Source organism: Achroia grisella, unplaced genomic scaffold (genome assembly GCF_030625045.1).
Source record: "Achroia grisella isolate CSIRO2021 unplaced genomic scaffold, CSIRO_AGI_Agris_v1 utg874, whole genome shotgun sequence".
Lineage (NCBI taxonomy): Eukaryota > Metazoa > Arthropoda > Insecta > Lepidoptera > Pyralidae > Achroia > Achroia grisella.
In genome coordinates this window covers 2,253,485-2,275,690 of record NW_026713051.1, presented here as the reverse complement: position 1 = coordinate 2,275,690, position 22,206 = coordinate 2,253,485, and the positions used below count along the sequence as shown (strand labels likewise).

At 33.6% G+C, this 22,206-nt stretch overlaps 1 protein-coding gene across 2 annotated transcripts in view; it reads left to right on the top strand.

The window, feature by feature from the left end:
• The window catches only part of LOC131852976 (flotillin-1), a 34,999-nt gene extending 21,464 nt beyond the window's left edge, over positions 1-13,535 (top strand). Inside the window, exons 10-11 of one of the 2 annotated variants that reach the window (XM_059203748.1) lie at positions 1,328-1,427; positions 12,489-13,535. In XM_059203748.1, coding sequence (XP_059059731.1) covers positions 1,328-1,396 — 69 coding nt within the window. In that variant the 3' untranslated portion in view covers positions 1,397-1,427; positions 12,489-13,535. The remainder of the gene's footprint in view (positions 1-1,327; positions 1,428-12,488) is intronic. The other variant, XM_059203750.1, reaches the window with a different exon arrangement.
• The last annotated feature ends 8,671 nt before the right edge of the window (positions 13,536-22,206 follow it).

Here is a 22,206-nt window from a genome sequence, read left to right as displayed (position 1 = left end):
TGTAATTGTCGCAATTTTACAGTACATACTAGCGATGTATTCGTATTGCACGTGACTATACAAAGGCAGAATACACGATAAACGATACTTCGTACATTTACTAAACTACCTCGTGATATCTACATATATTGTTTTAAATTTGACGCGGTCATTATTTATACGTATAATTAGTAAAAATTACCGCATCTTACCCGTGATCATGGTGGTTGAAACACTGCCGAAATATCAGGAACTCAGCAAATAAAAATAAAACGTGGTAAGATCCCGTGATTTGTACTAATTATACGTATCTACATATATGTACATACATATATGTACATACAATACACCTACATTATGTTTATAAAATATATATACATACATATATGTAAATACAATAAAAAAATAACTGATCGCTCTTTGTACACGGTAAGTACATGTGAAACGTTATTATTGGGACTTCATCAACGCAATGAATTCAAACAAATATTTCTAGAATTAATATCGGTATGGCATTGCGTATGTCCGTGTCAGTCTTAGAAACGGCTTAACCGATATATTTACGACTTAAAAGAATCGTTTCTATTTGCGGTGTTCACGTTTTAATCTATTGTGGACTCCCACAATACATTAAAACGTGAATGAATTTATGAAATTAAATTAAAATATTTTTGAACTGACTACTTTAAAAATATTTTAAAACTATAAACAAACAGTCCAAATGGGAGGACTATATACTGTACCCTACAAATTTTGTGCTTTATTATAGAGAACGATTGATATACAAGGCGTAATGTATTGAATAAAATGCGGAGTATTCCACGTTTGTGTTAAAGAAAATGTATGATAAGTTTAAAAAATATTTTTATATTAGGAACTGTGAATTATTCTTATGAAAACTATTAATTAATTTGGAATCATGTCATTAACAATATTAACAATGTACCCTATCTGTTACACCTTGTATATAATTATGTATATGTTTCACAGTAGTAGAATGGTGGTGTATATGTTAATAATTCTATGTTCTATTTCTTATATTTCATTGTATGTCCGCATCTAACACGGGACTGAAAGTAATAGAATCGCTTAATAATAACGTAAGACCATACTTGAACAAAATTTCTATTCATATATTAGTGATAAATAAATCAACGTACAAAAAATAGAATATGTACAATCAAAAACAAAATAGCGGAACTCAAGTGCTTAAGCAACTATTAATGATAATTCATTTTGTATTATTATATCCGTTGTGTAAATCGAAGATTTACAATAGTCGATTCTATTACTTTCAATGTTAACATGTCTGTCGCTTTGCTTCTCTAACTTTACGGGGTGATGGTAGGCTGTGGCTGAACCCCCCACGCTGCCGACTCCAACAGCCCGAGGCGACTCCGGTAGGAAGGCGCGATAACTGGAACAGAAATATAGGCCATGTTCATAAGGTAAGTAATACATACATGTTTAATGTTTTGGTTCATTGAAGTTTATGTAGCCATCTTTAAATCAACAATATAATGTAATCGGTCAGTTTTCCCAATAGATATTTAAGAGAAATAAAAGAATATTTAATAATACATACATGTTTAATGTTTTGGTTAATTGAGTTTTTTTTAGCGTTGTATTGTAAATGAATAACATAATGAAATCGGTAATTTTTTTTCCAATAGGCATAAAAAAATCATTATTACATCGGTCACATCACCGTGAGGGACACCCTTCACCGTTAAAGATATCATAGATAAGGTTTATTAACAATTTATTTTTATATTTCGAATGTTTTTGGAAACTTATTCTAATCGTAATATTTCCGGGTTATAAAAGTTTTCTTATTTATGTGAAATAAAAAGTATTCAAGATTGTACCAAACGGAGATATCACGCCCTCTACCTCTTCAGACATAAATCTGAAACACATTATCATTTCCTTGTCGGCATTGGGGTAATAAAGATGGTATTGCAGTGGTAAATCGATTGCTGATTAGTCAGTCGTTAATCGGTTGTAACACGAGTAGTCCTTTTTTATACTATGCATATATTGCAAAACTGTTGTAATATTAAATATTATGTAATATTAATATGGATCGCCTCCTTAACGAACAGGTAACTATTATTTTTTTGTATCTACATGTCAATACAAATAAATTTAATTAATTAATTTACTAAATGTGCATAACTAATTTAATCATAATATTCATTATTAATTAAAATGACTAAATGTAACTAATCCAATAATCATTTTATTAACTATTTACTAAATGTATGGCGTAACAACTAACTATATTTAATTTATAATATTTAATTTTATTTCTCAGCACGTCACCCTTTTTAGTTTAGTTTTGCATGAGTTACGATGTATTCTAGTCTGAATTAATTAGTCGTATAAATATCTAGACTTCTAGCCGCAAACATTTTCAGCCCATCTGGCATATATGTGTAGGTACTTTATATAAATAACACTTCGTTTAATAAAGTAGTGTAGCCGACACGTCCATGTTCTAAAACACCTGGAACTCGTAATGAACAATGCAAATAATTCTCTCTTATATTATAAATCATTAAAATAAACTAAAAAAGTTTAGTTTAATGTTTCTTTTAAACCGTTTACAAACACTCTTTTGAAATAATCATGATAATAATTGTATTAAATTTGGCGCGGTCATTATTTATACGGATTACCCGTGATCATGCCGGTTGAAACAGTGCCAAAATATAGGGAACTCAATAAAACGTGGTAAGTTCTCGTGACAAAATGGAATAGGAAATAAAATCATTCGCGCTAGTAATTTCTAGATGACGATCTTCGTCATCTAGAAATCACTAGCGCATCGCATCATAGTTATTTATATAATCGTACAATAATATATATATATATATATATATATATATATATATAAATATCCCCTTGGGCACTTTGTGGCTCAGACGTGCCGTATAGGTAGTTTTTTGTTGATCCTTTTTCACTTGTTGATCCGGAGGCCTTTTGTTGATCTAATGCCAGATGACCATATATAAATGTTGATCCGTTTTGAGCCACAACTGTCACGACGAGTAATAATAATAATTAAGCGATTTATACACGATTTTATACAAATCCACCTTTTTGGCATACGACCACTTCTTGATCCAATTCAAACGGGCCAATCAGGGTGCAGCATTTGCCAAGGGCTTCCTCATTGGCACGTTTGGGCTACTACATTATGGCTACAGTAACTTAATAATGTCTAGCTAGTATTTCAAAAATAATAGTCTACCTAATCTAAATATTTATAGAAATCAGTCTGGAGTAACGTGACTCCAGATCAAACCTCAATACTTGTTATTTTTTGGACGGGAATTTTTCCTTTTGTAACAACGTTACTGAGCGAATGAAGAGAAGACGTAACGGCGGATCCAGGGGGGAGCGTCATGGAGGTCATGGGAGTCATGGGGGCGTCATGACTCTCCCCCCCCCTTAGCCCAGAACTTAGGTAGACCACTAATTGAACTAAAAAATAATGAAACAGCAAATTTTTTTGCACGATCGGAGTGTTGGTGCAGTAGTATTAATTATAATTAAACATTGTTACTTAAAACATAACAGTTAAAGTACTATAACACTAAAAGCAAAATAGGTATTTTCAAAATACTTTTTCAAAATAAATTACCCTTTGAGTTTTTGTCCAAACCTCAGATATTTTATTTATTTTAGGTATATCAATCAATACATAGTATAGCATAGTACAGTCTGTCTGTCTGTCTGTTTGTTCCGGCTAATCTCTGAAATAGCTGGACCGATTTTGACGGGACTTTTTTGGCAAGTAGCTGATGTAATAAGGAGTAACTTACGCTACTGTTATTTTAGAAAAATAAAATAAAATTTCACGCGGACGAAGTCGCTGGGGCCAGCTAGTCTATAGATATACCGAGATTTAATGTTTAAGTTGCTATTATGTTATTGACAAAATTTTACTGTAATGTTACTATTACGTTATCCTACACAATCTGTAGTATTTTGGATGAATAAATAAATAAATAAATAATAATCTATACATCTATACATTTAATAAAAATTGGAGTGTCTGTAATATTGAAAAAACCGTTTTTTACTACATGCATATGAATATATATAAGGTACATATACCAAAATAACTATTTTTATAATTTTAGTCTGTCTGTCTGTCTGTTTGTTCCGGCTAATCTCTGAAATGGCTGGACCGATTTTGACGGTACTTTTTTTTGGCAGGTAGCTGATTTATAAGGAGTAACTTAGGTTACTTTTATTTTAGAAAAATAAAGTTAAATTCCACGCGGACGAAGTCGCGGGAACACCTTGTTTTTAATAAAAACATCTTTTTTGTGGTACTTGAGAATGTTGAAGCCTGTTGTTTGTAATATTGAAATAACCGTTTTTTACTACTTGCATATGAATATAAATACGGTACATACACCAAAATAACATATTTTACAATTTTTGTCTGTCTGTCTGTTTGTTCCGGCTAATCTCTGAAATGGCTGGACTGATTTTGACGGGACTTTTTTTGGCAGGTAGCTGATGTAATAAGGAGTAACTTAGGCTACTTTCATTTTAGAAAAATAAAGTTAAAAACCACGTGGACGAAGTCGCGGGAACAGCTAGTGTATAATATATTAGAGATACCTACGTGTTTTTTTATTGATGACTAGCTGTACACGGGATTTCGTCCGTGTTGAATTTAACTTTATTTTTCTAAAATATAAGAAGTTAAATTCCACGCGGACGAAGTCGGGTGTACAGCTAGTTGTCGGTAGTCTAGCGATTTAGCTAGCACACTGCTTTGATTCCTGCTTGGTGGTCGAGGGTTCGATTCCTCGCACGCTGCAAACATTTCTATTCATGAGTATGATTGTTTGTAACGGTCTGGGTGTTTTCTATGTATAGATAATATATATGTATTTACGAAAAAAAATCTTTGTATTTATATCAGTACCCATAACATAATCTTCAGCTAGCTTAACTTGGGTCTAGATGAAGCTGTGTGAATTGTCCTGAGATTACTATTATTACTATAATAAATCTTTTCAAATCAGCCGATGTTTATTTTTGCCATAATACGTGCTGTTACCATGTGATAATATTACGTACGTACTTATTAAACTATTAACTTATTATTAAATTATTAACTATTTATACTGTTTTAAATGTGATGCGTTCATTATTTATATTTCCTTTGAATTAAAGACAAATGTATATATATATATATATATTTATATACACTTGCACACTTAGTTGATCCAGCCACGATCCGTAGATATTGCTGATCCACTGTCTCTCTCTTTCTATCACTATCTTTGTATTCTAATATGCGATGTTGCCGTTCCGGCCGAGACCATGCGTTGTTGCCAAATGTATTCGTCGGTAGTAGTAGATACTTATACTCGATATATATTTTTTCAACAATTTCCTGCAATAGTGAATCCGTATCGGCATTTTTTTTAAATGCACAAAGATTTTTTGGCTCTGAATATATTTAAAAATCATTTACTTGTGTGTTGATGAATTTATATACTAGTACATGAAGTACCTAATACTTGTTTTGATTTGAATAGGTAGCGATATTATGAATTTATTATACGTAATCTAAAGATTTTGACGAAATAAAAGTAATTAGTTATCTGTTAACCTTGACTTCATGCTGGCACCAGTATTATCAGATGATGAACATACTCTTCGAAAACTTACAGCAGAAATATCGTGTTTGGACTCATTAGATAGGTCTCGATGAATAGAGTTTAAAAAACTTAAAATAAATGGTAAATTAGAAATAATGTATAAAAACCCCTTACGTAAAATTCAACCACTTTAAACTTAATAATAATAATAATTAGGAAAAGAGAAAAGCTATACATGCACTGAAAGTAATTGATGCCTTCCACACAATATTTTCAGTATTAAACAAATCTGTTTGTTCAGTAAAAGTGTAAATACACTGGTAACCTTTAATCATATTTTATATGCAAACATTACATATACAAACACTAAAGTTTTATTTCAGAATAGCCAGTAGTTTTCAAGAAATAAGTCTTTGAAATTGTACGTGTAACTTATATATATACTAGTTTTTTCACCATAACAAACAACACCAATATGACCTAGTTAGTAGTTTACCTGTGTACCAATTAATAATAATAGTAATCTCAGGACAATTCATACAGCTTCATCTAGACCCAAGTTAAGCTAGCTGAAGATTATGTTATGGGTACTGATATAAATACAAAGATTTTTTTCGTAAATACATATATATTATCTATACATAGAAAACACCCAGACCGTTACAAACAATTTAATAATAAGTTAATAGTTTAATAAGTACGTACGTAATATTATCACATGGTAACAGCACGTATTATGGCAAAAATAAACATCGGCTGATTTGAAAAGATTTATTATAGTAATAATAGTAATCTCAGGACAATTCACACAGCTTCATCTAGACCCAAGTTAAGCTAGCTGAAGATTATGTTATGGGTACTGATATAAATACAAAGATTTTTTTTCGTAAATACATATATATTATCTATACATAGAAAACACCCAGACCGTTACAAACAATCATACTCATGAATAGAAATGTTTGCAGCGTGCGAGGAATCGAACCCTCGACCACCAAGCAGGAATCAAAGCAGTGTGCTAGCTAAATCGCTAGACTACCGACAACTAGCTGTACACCCGACTTCGTCCGCGTGGAATTTAACTTCTTATATTTTAGAAAAATAAAGTTAAATTCAACACGGACGAAATCCCGTGTACAGCTAGTCATCAATAAAAAAACACGTAGGTATCTCTAATATATTATACACTAGCTGTTCCCGCGACTTCGTCCACGTGGTTTTTAACTTTATTTTTCTAAAATGAAAGTAGCCTAAGTTACTCCTTATTACATCAGCTACCTGCCAAAAAAAGTCCCGTCAAAATCAGTCCAGCCATTTCAGAGATTAGCCGGAACAAACAGACAGACAGACAAAAATTGTAAAATATGTTATTTTGGTGTATGTACCGTATTTATATTCATATGCAAGTAGTAAAAAACGGTTATTTCAATATTACAAACAACAGGCTTCAACATTCTCAAGTACCACAAAAAAGATGTTTTTTTATCAAATAAACAGTTTTTATTAAAAACAAGCTGTTCCCGCGACTTCGTCCGCGTGGAATTAACTTTATTTTTCTAAAATAAAAGTAGCCTAAGTTACTCCTTATAAATCAGCTACCTGCCAAAAAAAGTACCGTCAAAATCGGTCCAGCCATTTCAGAGATTAGCCGGAACAAACAGACCGACAGACAGACAGACAAAAATTATAAAAATTGTTATTTTGGTATATGTACCTTATATATATTCATATGCATGTAGTAAAAAACGGTTTTTTCTATATTACAAACAGACACTCCAATTTTTATTAAATGTATAGATGTATAGATTATTATTTATTTATTTATTTATTCATCCAAAATAATACAAATTGTGTAGGATAACGTAATAGTAACATTACAGTAAAATTTTGTCAACAACATAATAGCAACTTAAACATTAAATCTCGGTATATCTATAGACTAGCTGGCCCCAGCGACTTCGTCCGCGTGAAATTTTATTTTATTTTTCTAAAATAACAGTAGCGTAAGTTACTCCTTATTACATCAGCTACTTGCCAAAAAAAGTCCCGTCAAAATCGGTCCAGCTATTTCAGAGATTAGCCGGAACAAACAGACAGACAGACAGACAAAACTTGTAAAATATGTTATTTTGGTGTATGTACCGTATTTATATTCATATGCAAGTAGTAAAAAAAGGTTATTTCAATATTACAAACAGACACTCCAATTTTATTTACATGTATAGATGTATAGATTAAAAAAAAAGTAACAGTCATAAGGCTAGTCGTATGCCTAATATATATAATAATGTAATAAATTCATTTAAACAGAAATTGCGGGAACATTACTTAAATTTGTAACTTTTTTACTGTCCTCCTCCTTTTTTCACATCTTTCTGTTATATCCATATAGTTCTCTCTATATTTTCTGTTTTTCTTACTTTCAATTTGAGACTGTACTTATAATTTGATTATCGGATCATTATGTATTTACTTATATATAATATTTATACATTTATGGGTTATATTTACATATATATTTATGTATGTATATTGTTATTTTTTTATAGAAATGTATATTTTGCTTATCTTTATTATCTTTATAAATCTTTTTTTGACATTTCTTATTTATATTAGTGCACCGCCAATAATCTTTCGCTGCACCACTCATGGTTGCCTGGTAAATAACGCGGCAAAATATTAAGTCCGCCACATGTACAAATTTTTTTGTGCATTAAAGTTAAAGAAATAAAAAAATACAATACTGTTTAATGAAAATGCGTGTTGTCTAGTGCTTTGAGATGTATCAAAATAAGGTCAACAAAAAAGTCCGTGATGGTATATGTCTATCTCTTAAGGATAAACAACAATAACCATTTTTTATCTTTTACATTTTACGGGATTTTTTTTTATCGTATGTTTCCCTTAAAATCATGTAAACTATGTTATTATGTCATAATCTAAAGAAATAATAATATTTTATAGTGACATATCCACTATAAAATACCAAAAAGTAGCAATGTAATTCGTTACGCGCGAATCGGCTATTATAAGGTCAAAGGTCGGTGCACCCCGCGTATTTAATAAATAGTGCTTCTCTGGATGTCTTTAAGAGAAAATGGCAGTATGTACGTGTATATGTACAAGTCCTTAAGTGTTAAGTTTTTCAAATGTACATACAGTAAAGAATAAATATTTTTAAGTACAGTACTTACGTACATTAATATAATACCTACTTTTTACTTGTATCTATTGTTATCAAAATTAAATTATAAGTTCTTAACTTGACCACGACTATGTGACCCTCTCTTGGCGCCAAAACGAGTGAAAAAATGAACAGCATACGACGACGACGCAGTACCTATAGAGTGGAGCAACTGCTTATTCAGTTTTATTCAACTATTTAGTCCCTCCACCGTTACAATGAATGGAGGCGGATATTACAATGTACGTAGCATTGCGAATATAAAATATCTAGATTCGGTATAATAAATTCATAATTCATAGGCCGTTACGGTATCAGAGCCAAAGTCTTCTTTCTTTGTTTATGTACTGTTAGATGCGACAGCGACTTTGTTTTTATATTACTATGTAATTATTGATATACCTAAAATAAATAAAATATCTGAGGTTTGGACAAAAATTCAAAAGGTACTTAATTTTTAAAAAGTATTTTGAAAATACCTATTTTGCATTTAGTATTTGAAATACAAAACACAAAACTATTTTTGTTTTTAGAGTGACATTTCTATGAATTCACTGTCGATAGCGAGCGGTGCGATGGAAAAAGATAACCGTTTATAAAAATATAATAAATAACCCTGGACAATTAACACAGACTGATACTGAACTGATATAAATAGATATTTTTTATTTTGTAAATACATATATAATATACATATAAAACACCCAGACCGATGAAAACAATCGATGACCGATGAGTACAAATGTTTGCATCGTGCGAGAAATCGAACCCGCGACCATCGGATGTAAAGCGGTGTGAACACCGAGGCAGTCGAAATATATAAATAATCTTATGAATTTAATTTATTCTAATTTGTTTGTGTGCGCGGGGTGCGGTGTACGGTGCTCCCCCCTGCCTCCACCGTTGCTGGAGCTTGCATGTATGGAGCATTGCGAATATAAAATATCTAGATTAGTAAATTCATAATTGATAGACCGTTACGGTATCTATATATATTCGGATTAAAATAAGTATCGCAGTAAGGACCAGTATATAAAGTGATCAACACAATTAACTGATTTTTGAAATATATATACAGAGCCAAAAAGTCTTTGTGTATTCAAAAAATATCTAATTTGTTTGTGTGCGCGGGGTGCGGTGTACGGTGCAGGGGGGACCCTGCCTCCACCGTTGCTGGAGCTTGCATGTATGGAGCATTGCGAATATAAAATATCTACATTAGTAAATTAATAAAGTCATAATTGGTAGACCGTTACGGTATCTATATATATTCGGATGTAAATAAGTATCGCAGTAAGGACGAGTATATAAAGTGATCAACATAATTAATTGATTTTTGGAATATATTCAGAGCCAAAAAGTCTTTGTGTATACCAAAAATTTAGCCGTTCGGAGCCATTCAGTCACGAATTATTAGTAAAAAAAGTGTCGAGTATATCGTACTATCGACGAATATATATGGCCACATCGCAAAATAGAATGCGACGTTGCCATACCGCCTGAGATATACGCGATAGAGGTCAAGTTATTCAGTGCAAAAGGTGGAATCAGCAAGTGTTTAGGTTGTGGCGTGATCAACAAAGTGCCCAAAGAGGTGTTTATATATATATATATATATATATATTTTCTTTTCAATCATATTTGTACGTGTAAATGTAGACAGTTAAACTTACTCTAAATATATGACCTTTGTAACATGTACTTCACAAACAGTTAATTTGAATTAATTAATTTAATTACATATAAATAACAAATGCATTAATAAGTATGTAATAATCTGCGTTTGCGAACGGCCTTGGTCCGTGCTATCTATTTTTATCGCGAGAGAACAACAAACTACTGAATATAGTACCTACAGCGAGATGACAATCATTTTTGCAAGTGATATAATTCTAAATAATCTTTCCTGCCACAATTTAAGAGTATTTTAACTGCTTAATATGGAATGAAGCTATATTCTCTGCTGAAGGTATATACGCTGTCGTGGTTTCAATGGACAATGAATTTATGACCAACTGAGGTCCATGTGGTGATTCATCAAGAAGTAATGATGATGATTTACATAGATCTCGACCTGATAGGGAGGGACTTGGCATTGCTAGCAATGAGCTACATGTTCCCAGAACTGACCCTTTCCCCAATTGTAGAGTATTAGACGCACTAAAATGAATTCTATTTATATAGGTACGCATAAAGTCGTTCACTTCTCTCTTTTCCCTGTAGTTGGTTTTTATATTTCAAGGAGGAAGAGTTGTGATTAGTCATCACGGAATAAAAGTCGTTAAAATGCTTTTATAAAATGGTATTTATATATAAGTGTAAGTATATTCTACACCAAGCCACATGAGTCTGATAATAGCACAGTATAGTCATATCGAAAGCAGCGAGACCCACGCAAGGTGGCCGTTACTATAGTATGTAAACGATAAAATAAATAGTTTTTATTACAAAAAAGGACTATATATAACGTCTTCCGATCGACCACCATCCAATTTAAACGGGGATCGAAATTACGACGTCCTGAGCATAGGTTCTAATCCCTAGCGGTGCCTTCAGAACAAAGTCGTATGCGTCTGGTGGAAGTTGGCCTTCAGCCGCTCCATAAGTCCTTTTGCGGGTTTGGAGTGCCATATGCACTCGCCCCCTATCGTCCGGTGAAGCTGTAAAGGATATCTACGGCAAACAGCATTAGAATAGTCCAAAAAAATATAACATTGTAATGTATAAATAAATATAGGTAACAATAAAGAACTAATCACGGCCGTTGTTGCATATAAAATTCGACATTGATTGATACTAAAACACGGGCAAACGTAAAGCGATGTGTCGAATTGAACAAGATTCAAGTCAAAACATTACCTTACTGGAAAACGGTTTTAATAATACTCGTATTTATTTACTGAATTTTCTGTAATATTCACATTGTTGTGTGTATGTTAACAAACCTAATATCCTATCCATAGACAACAGCCAACAACCGTGTGTGGTCAAGTAAGAAAAAAATTTAAACAAATATTACCATGCAGGCCACTTCGCTATAAAACTCTTTACTTCTATGTTTTTAATTTCAATGAACGAGATATTCGATTAATCATCGACATGAAGAATAGTGGAGATACAACTATCCTATTTGTATTCGACTCGCATTCGCATAGTATTCAATGCGATGGTTTACAATTGCTAAAGTAATATGGTAAAGTTATATAATATACGGACGCACCGGATATACAATATGAATACAGTGAGAAAAATGTGAAAAGTATTTTAAGAGAAAGTTGATTAATATATTTGCATAATAAGGTTCTATTGAAGAAAGTCTTCGTAATAGTCGCAAGGCGATACTTGCCATGGACATGTATTGTCAACACAATATGTCCCTATAGTTTAGTTTTTACATAATTGCAATAATAAAATAATTAAAGAAGACGTTTTATTAAATTTGTAATCCTACCGTTTTATAATTATCTCCGGTCCTTTCGATTGATATCACGGATGAACCAGAAATATGATCATGAACTCGCTAGTTGTGTAAATAGAGCGTATGTCAATAAATACATATATAATTATATTTGTATATTGGTTGACCCTACATATCAGCCCGACTTATTTGTCTTTAACCCTCCTGTTGAAATTATTCTAATTATACTTTGAATCAAGTTTTTTTCTGAAATGATTGTATTGTTTTTTTCCAGAATGTTCGCGCAATGTAATGTCACATACACACAGCGTAAACAGAAGAAGCGTTGTTCGTCGCGACAAAACAAGACCATCAAATGTTTTAATGTTTGTTTCTATATATACCTGCCTACCTTTTGTGCTGTGCTTTCATTAGATAGGTAAGTAATTTGTTCCGAGTTCAACCTATAAATTATTTTGTTAAAATGAATTAAAGCAAACTGATGATGCCCGGAGCCAGGCTGTTTCACATTAAATTTAATTATTACAGTTCTGGGTTTTATGTAATAAAAAACAATTGTTCTGTTTTTTGTAATTATTATTTAAAACGGATACATTTTAAATGTGTTTTTATAAATTTGTTTCTTTATATTATCGCCAAATTGGATGCCATGTGTCACAGATTAGCTCTGAGCAACATTGTCCATATAATGATTTATTATATATAAGATTGTCAGACTCAACGACGAAAAGTACAGATATATTTTTCAAATATATTTTCTTAAATAATAATAAAATTGTTATAGTTATCAGTAAAGAGCTGGACAGCCAGTCTTTAGATCAGCAATATGTTATTTACTAACGAATAGCAGTCGGAGTTGCATGCGATATTTTGTAATGTTAGTTAAATGACGGTTAGACTGGCCAGTGAGCTTATCTGAGATGGTGATATGTTGCTGACATTGTATTACAGAGCGGTGACTATGTACGAATCATGAGCGATATCTATTGAGCTGCCACTTAACTGAATTTTTAGGCGCCCACATATTGTGCCAAATCAATAAATGCGGTATCAGTTATTGTATCTATAATTGTTTATCTGTCAAATCTCCATGGTTTGACGCAAGCTAATGCTATATTCAGGAGACAGGAGTAAGGGGTAATAGCGCGCGTTGTGTTGACTCGTATTTACCACTTTTTTTCGAGCTACTCTAATGCTGTTGGCCGCAGATGGCCTTTACAGCTTCACCGGACGATAGGGGGTGACTGCTGATGTCACTCCAAACTCGTAGGACATATAGAGCGGCTGAATGCCAACTCCCGCCTGACGGATACGAGTTTCGAACCTCGGCTCAGGCCGTCGTAATTTCGATTCCCGTTTGAATTGTACGGGGGATCGATCGGAGGGGATTATTATACCACTAACTTGAGTAAGTATAATATTCATATTGCGAGTTTAACACGATGCTAGCACCCTATGTTTGTCGATCATTGGGTGTGCGTTTAGCTAGGTGAGACTGGCTTTTGCTATTGTGTTCATGTGTCTAAGTAGAAGCAATTATATAGCAGCGAGGGCATACACATGTCGACTATGTATGCACTAATGAGTAAATAGAAACTAAACACCCTCTCAATGTTCGATTAACCCCTGCGAACTTAACATTTAAATTAAACTATTGTATAATACATCATAAGTATCGAATGTGTGCAGTTAGATTTGCAACCCATGTTAGAAACAGTTCAGATTTGTCGCAGTTCTATATGTATGGCGATAATGAATTTTGATAACTAGTGTTGTGTCATCCGAGAGCAAGGGTCGTCGTAAAAATGTTCAAGAGTTATTCTAGCGTACTACTTAATGAATACTAATACAATTTTGACCAATTGCCTAAATTTTTTCCCATTGTAGATGGTTACAAATTTAATGACTGTTATACAATCAAATGAATATGATACCTATATTTTTTTATTTAGCTAACTGTCGTTAGGGTAAACGAAAATATTTGGTGTTCAACAAGTGCAGTTTAGAAATTCTAATAATAAATGTAATTTAGTGCGTCGTAGACATTATTGATGTCCTTTTCTAAAAATGATTAATAGCTAATTGTACTGCTATCGTAATTATTCATACGTTCACGCGAACGTCGACGTGTCAAAATAAATACTTTTATAGTATATCGGCCTCACCCCATTTTATATTGTATATTACTATTTATTTGCCTATCCGCTGAGGGAGAGATTCAAGAACAGCATATAACATCAAAAACTTATAGTTCTTGCGGATATTTTATGAAATTATATTAAATTATTTATTTATTGTAGTTTTAAACTCACTGGTTTAGGTTGTGCATGCAATTTATTATGTTCAATATATACTAGTCTATGAATTAAATGTATCTCCGCATTTTCATTTATTTTAGTAGTATCCTAATGTGATAATGGTTCTATTTAGAATAAATGCAATTATCAATTCGCATTCCTCATATCCAGTATTTGCTGGCAGTCGGTTTCAATTAGATTTAAGATAAAAACAGATTTTCTTCTTAATTACTAATTAATACTAGAAGCCCTATCAAACCTTTCAAACTGTAACGGTAAATGTTACGTCAAAGTTACGTACCATAATAAAAGTAATTAGGTATATAATTGACATAAGATTGTTCGCTGATCTTATGGTATATTTTCATTTTCAATAACATCGAATATTCAAAGAAATAAATTTATTAAAAAATAACGATAGAAATGACCTGATATAAAAATAAAGTCTTCTCGTTTTTTTTCTATAAAAAAATAATCAAAAGACTTTATATTTACCAACACGATGTAGATGTCGTTCGGAAACACAATATAAAAGCAAATTTATAAAGAACAACTGACTGTATTCGAGTGTACATCAAAATGGTGTATTAGGGCTTCTAGTGTAAAAAAAATAGATTTGGATAAGAATTTTTATTTAGTTAAGTGTAAAGAGATTATATAGTAACTGTAAAACTGTATGAATCTCGTAACGAGCGTGATTTTTTTGTAACTGTACCTCATATATAAAAAAATGAAATGACCTTTTTATTTCAAATATTTGTTATATTTTATTATACATTTACTTAATGATATTATTAGAGAAATGTGTTTATTTATCTCAAATTGTAATGGGTCTTAAGTTGATACAGATTTAAGGTATTTTTTTAACAAATTGTGGTTTTCTAAAATTTCAAAATATGTTAAGATACCTATATGTTTGAGCATATAGGTACTTCTAACGTACTGTAGTAGTACTGGGATATAGAATGATTAGCATTCTCCAAGAAAGAACAACATTAAAGTAAATTCACTTTATTTCTTTAACATTCAGATCTCTCAATCAACGCGCAACAAAGTGTTTCTGTTGTCAGGCTACAATTTCTAAAATACATATAGAATAAGCATTTTTTTATTCCAACTTTATACTCCAAAATGATATTTTTTGTGATAATGTCAATTGCATTAATTCTTCAATTAGCGACCTACATTTTCTGTAAAGTTAACAAAGTCATCCAGTATATACGAATAAACATATATTTATCTTTCTAAGTCTGTATCAACTTACGAGCTGTTAATTTAATGGCTTCAGTGCCATACATAAAGATGTAATAGTTAAGTATTATTTAATTAGATACAAGTTTTGATAGTTCTAACTAGGTCTAAGTGGTGTAATCGTAATCTGTGAGGGCGAATGCTCATACGATGGTTTTAATAGTAACTAAAATATACAGAGAGCACAAAGTACTAGTACCTACTCTGCCCCCTTATGTAGCCGCTAATTTGTAATTGGATTAGGTTTAGCAGAATGGACTCGACCCTTATACTTTTTTGATAATGTAAAAGAGTAAGAACTTGTTTTTGTTTAGGTGGATATTTTATTTTAATTATGAATACAATATTATTAAATTTATTTGCATGACTGTCTCATAAAATATATATAACAATACCTGGGTAAGTGAGCATCAAAACATCAAATCAAAAGTTCAAGTGGCCTTTCTGCTAAACCATATCAAACGTACTGGTGCTTTTTTTTGTATTTTCACTGCAACATAATATTAGCTTAAAATAGAGAAACATAAAAGATTTTCACCAATTAATATAAGTATACTACTTAACCGGATTATACACGTTTTATTTTAAATATAGCAACACCGTTAGTGTTAGTTTTGCATTTCTAATCTACCAAAGCTAAAATGTTAGTACTTTTGAAATCAAAATTATTTCATTATTTATATGATTTTAAATTTTCAGAATTTATTCATATTTTATACAAAATAATCGAGTTTGAATGTTCAATATGCAAAGATGCTTGTGTGTTATTATCTGATAAGAAGTTGATGCACTGAGAGTAGCACAATTATATGTTAATTTTTTGTGTGGATCACAATTTTCAACATGTATGTAAGTGTATTGACGTGGTTTTTATTCATGTATATTCAGTAAAACTTGAAGATTAATATGCTGTTTTATTTCCAAGTCCCTCGTGCTGCACAATGCCTTCACGTCATAATTTCATAAATTGTGAAACATATATAAACATGTATCTCAGTTTATTAGAATCATAACCATCTTAAATTATCCTACTGCCGAGTAACTATTGTTCTCATTCTCATTGATGATAAGATTTAGCTATACAGAAACAAATGTAGTACGTTTGCCAGAGGGGCGTATTATAAACTTTTTAAAATCCAGTCAGTTCAGTTTAAGCCGTAAACTGCTTTGGAATAAGAGATATGTCTATCTACTATACATTATTATACGAGAATATAAAATAAGAAATGGCTATTATTTTTCTTTTTACTCTATAGTCACTTACATAGCTATAGTCTTTAATCAATTACTCGTGTGACTGAATAGGTTCACGTGTAAGGATTATTTATTGCCTTTGTGAGATTTATGAAATACATAAATAACTCAATATATTTTGCTCCATGCATATGCTGTTGCATAAAGTTAGATAACAATTCTAATCAGTAAACAATGGTTTTAATTTAATTAGTCACAGCATATTTGTATTGTTATTTTTATTAAACAATCTTAGTATATCCTGTTATCGAAAGAATGGTGTATTTCTTTTTAATTATACTCTTTGCACCAATTCAGAATATATTTGTTTTACTTTTACTTATACAAAAAGTGGTCTTATCGCTAAGCAATCTTTCCTACCATTGGGTGGATAGAGAAAGTAAATATTATTAATGATAATATTATTATTAGTGACTTTGAGACTAGGTTCCGTAATAAGGAAAAAAATATTATGAAATTTTTCACCTAAAGAAAACCAATACATTTAGGCGAGCTTTAATATACATATATAAACAGCGCTGTCTTAAGCATATACCACGCCAGGTGATTAGACCCCGCCTATACTGTCGTAAAAAAAATAGCTAAGTTTATATATAATTTAATAGTTTCTCAAAATTATTTTATAATAAAATACACAGGCGAAAACCAACATTTTAATACATATTATTATTTAATAGAATTACTACTACCTATATTATTCAGGTTAAATTGTATCCCATCAAAAACATAAATGTGAAATAATAGCCGAGTTTAATATTATGATATATGCCTTGATTGTTGACTTCTACGACAAAAGAGATGAGATCTAAATGGGTGCCAAGTTCAATGGTCTGTCCTGAAATGTATTTATAACAATATAAAATATCATTTCTTCTTATAACTTACGATAATATACTGTAGCCTAAGGTCTAACTTGGCCAGTTCTCATATACCAATTATTACTTTCGATTGCTAGTTACTATTAATATTAAAATAGGAACCGACAAGTAACATGTTTAGAACTTGCGAAGGCTACAGTATATTTCGTATATGAAAACTAGCCAAGTTAGACCTTAGGCTACAGTATATTATCGTAAGTTATAAGAAGAAATGATATTTTATATTGTTATAAATACATTTCAGGACAGACCATTGAACTTGGCACCCATTTAGATCTCATCTCTTTTGTCGTAGAAGTCAACAATCAAGGCATATATCATAATATTAAACTCGGCTATTATTTCACATTTATGTTTTTGATGGGATATCATTACTTTTTGTACATAAATTATACGAGGTACTTATTTATAACTAAATTAATACCAAATTATTTTTGATAAATTACTGTATTTTCGTATATTTACGGGGTATAATTGTCTTTTTTTTTGTGTTATTTTCTATATTTTCTTGTAACTTTTAAATGTTCAAGTGCAATGCCAATTCAGTATCAGGAATTTTTGGGCAAATCGGGGCGGTATAACGTCCACAGATGGTTGTACTCTACAATAGAGCTCTTTTTTTTTTTTTTTTTCGGACTACTCTAATGCTGTTGGCCGTAGCTGGCCTTTACAGCTTCACCGGACGTTATGGGGCGAGTGCAGATGGCACTCCAAACCCGCGGAAGGACTTATGGAACGGCTGAAGGCCAACTCCTGCCCGACGGATACGACTTTAGTCTGAGGGCACCACTAGGGGTTCGAACCTCGGCTCAGGCCGTCGTAATTTCGATCCCCGTTTGAATTGGACGGGGGATCGATCGGAGGGGCGCCCGGGGGCGCCGGTGTGGAGCGCCCGGTTGAATGCGCGATATTGTGTGTTTGAGGTCGTCGTCTTCGCCGGCGAGGACGGTGTCGTGTGTGTGTGTAAAAGTGTGGTCGGGGTGGAACGGGTGGGCCCGTGGGGAGGTTACCTGCCGTTATGGGGTCGTCGGGAATTTGGCAGAGTCGAAGTAGCGTCGAGACGCTTCCTTCATAAACTGCTTGATGGAGGGCAGATTAAGATCGCGGTGGAGATCTACGCTGCGAACGAACCACGGCGCACCGGTGGCTCGACGCAGAAACCTATTCTGAATGACCTGCAGTCTGTTGATTAAGCAGTAGGGTATGTGGGCGAATACGGGACTAGCGTAGGTCATGATGGGACGGATGCAAGCCTTGTATAATGTCAGCTTGTTGCGAAGCGACATTTTACTGTGCTTGTTAATAAAAGGATAGAGTCGCCCTAGTATAAAGGCGGCTTGGTCGCGGACACGCTTGATGTGAGGACGAAACGTTAGTTTCCTATCTAGGGTGACGCCGAGATATTTCGTTTTCGAAACCCACGGGATGTTTTGGCCGAATAGTTCGATCGGGTGATTCATAGAGTCGAATTCCCTGCTAAAGTACACTACTGCACTTTTTTCGGGATTGACTTCTATGCGCCACCGACGGAACCATTCGCCCAGTATCGTTACGGCTTTCTGAAGCCGTCTGGCTATTGTCGCACGGGACTTGGCGGATGTAAAGAGAGCCGTGTCATCGGCAAACAGCGATATTTCGACTTTTAAGTCGGAGAATTTGGGGATGTCGTTGGTGTACAACGAGTAGAGCATCGGAGAGAGGACGGCGCCCTGAGGGACGCCGGCTCGTATGGGGTGCGGGTCGGATAACGCTCCGTTTACACGGTAGCGATAAGAGCGATTCGACAGGAAATCTCGTACAATGAGTACTAGCCTGTCGGGGACACCTAACTGATGAAGCTTGTAAATCAAGCCGTTGTGCCAGACTTTATCGAAAGCCTTAGCCACATCGAAAAATAGGACGCCTGTACCGCCTTTGGGGGACTTGGTGGCGAAGTACAGAGTGTTTTTGTGAATGTGCTCCGTGATGCGGTGCACTTGATGGACGCATGAGTGTTTGGCTCGGAAGCCAAACTGCTCATTGATGAGCAGGCCTTTGGAGTATATAAACTCCTTTAGGCGGGCGAGGAGGATTCGCTCGTACAGCTTGCCTATAGCCTTGAGGAGGCTGATAGGACGATAACTGGACGGGTCGGATTTATTTTTACCGGGCTTGGGGATGCCAATGACCACGGCTTCTTTCCAGCTGTCTGGAAATATAGCGTTGGACAGCGCCGCGTTAAAAATAGCGACGAGTAATAACAAAAGTTGGGATGGCAGACTTTTGACTAATCTATTCGATATGCTGTCTGAGCCGGGTGATTTTTTGATAGGTAGTTGTTTAACTAGCGTTTTGACCTCATCAAGCGTGACTGGTGAGAGGGATTCGGTGGGCGGGGTGGACGCGATGCGTTCGACTTCGGTGTCTATCTTCTCGAGATGACCTGCCTCGACTGGGAGCGTGCTGGGGGAGCATTGGGCTTCTAAGTTGGACGCTAGACACTCAGCCTTGTCTTCGTCGAAGAAGGCTATAGTGTTGTCGGGTCGGACTAGCGGGGGCATGTCGTTTGTCTGTTGGTCGGTTTTGAGAGATTTCGCTATGCGCCAGTACGCGGTGTGGCATGGCGTTATCTCTTCTAGGAGCTTGCCCCACCGGCCGTCCCGGATCTGCGCGATGCGCTCCTTAACGCTACGCTGTAAGGCTCGCAGGCGCACCCGGTTCGGTTCGGAGGGGTAGCGATCGTACGCTCTAGTGGCTGCGTTCTTATCGCTTATTAACCTCCTTACGTCATCGGGAAGCTGTCAGCGACGGTCGTCCGTCGCCGGTACCTCCCTGGAGACAATAGAGCTCTCGTGACTTGGATCTAAATTGTTAAGACGTACTCCATCTAAGGTTTTAACTCTGGAGAGTCCAACGTAAACCTGCCCTTTATTAAATATAGAGGAGGCTATGTTGAGAAGAGGACTGCCAAAACTAAGGCCTTGTGATTTGTGGATAGTAATAGCATATGTTAAGCAAATACAGAATTGTTCTCTTTCAACGTATACATTACTTAATATCTGAAACTTGGTATTGACACGTTATAGTTCGTAAAGACGATTATGTAACAAATGCCTGACTGCCTGTTATTTATTTATTTATTTATTTATTTATTTATTTATTTTCGGAAAACCAAGGCTATTTACAAACATAGTTATAAACATAATTTATGATAACGGCCACTTATAGGTTTCCACGGATAGAAACGTAATATAAAACAAAAATTACAGTGCTAACACGAGAGGCATCTATTGAATTCTCAAGAAAACAATTTGTTACCAATGAGTTCTCATTCTCGAGTTAACTATACATTCCTACTTATAACTATACTAAAATTGTTATTAATTTTTGGTTTAAACTATTGTCTATACCATACGTATTTACTAAAATAATGTAATAATTATATAATCACAAATATATAAGTATAATTTAAGAAAGCTATGAATTTCGTAGCATAAATCGCAACCTTATAGGTTAGATATCGTGAAACAAAACATTGAGTTTTATCGCACCGCTCCCACACGGCGCCGCCGCGGCGCCCTATACCGAAATGCCTATTATTTAATAATTATTTATAAAAATAATGATTTTACACTATCGATGTGCGCTAAATATTGAAACAATAATTAATACCAAATCTCAGTTAATAACATAATAAATACGAAATTCGACTATACTCCTAGTTATAAGTACGAGTATATTTTAGACAGAATCTAAATTATAGCAACTAGTGTTTACCGCTCAATGCAATATTTGAAGTTTGCTAGCTATCGACACTGATGTGAAGGGGTCAACGTAAATTGGTAATGATCGACGTTTTCATACAATATTACTTTCCGTCCAGTACAAGATGAGATTTTTCGCCAGGGATCAATGTCAATTGGTGGCTATCGAAGTTTTCATAGAATTTTAGTATTCGTCCAGTATAAGTTGAAATATAATCAATTAAAGTGAAAAATTGTAGTAAAATGATAACAATTTACCAGTTTCAGATTTTTTCCTTTATATTCACCTAATTACCTATCTGCATACCAAATTTGAACTTCCTAGGTCATCTGGAAGTGGGTTATAATTTTGATCTATAGTTGATCAGTGATAAAAATGACGATTTTTGGACATTAATATCTAAATAACCGTTTGAGATATGTTTATGAAAGTTGGAACACATATTTATCTCGCAAGTCTCAATATATGAACCAAATTTGACAGGTTTGTGTGAAAGAGTTTTTGAGTTATGAGGGGGTCAAAAGTGGCTCCAAATGGTTCGTGTAAATATACACACGGTGCTGCAGGC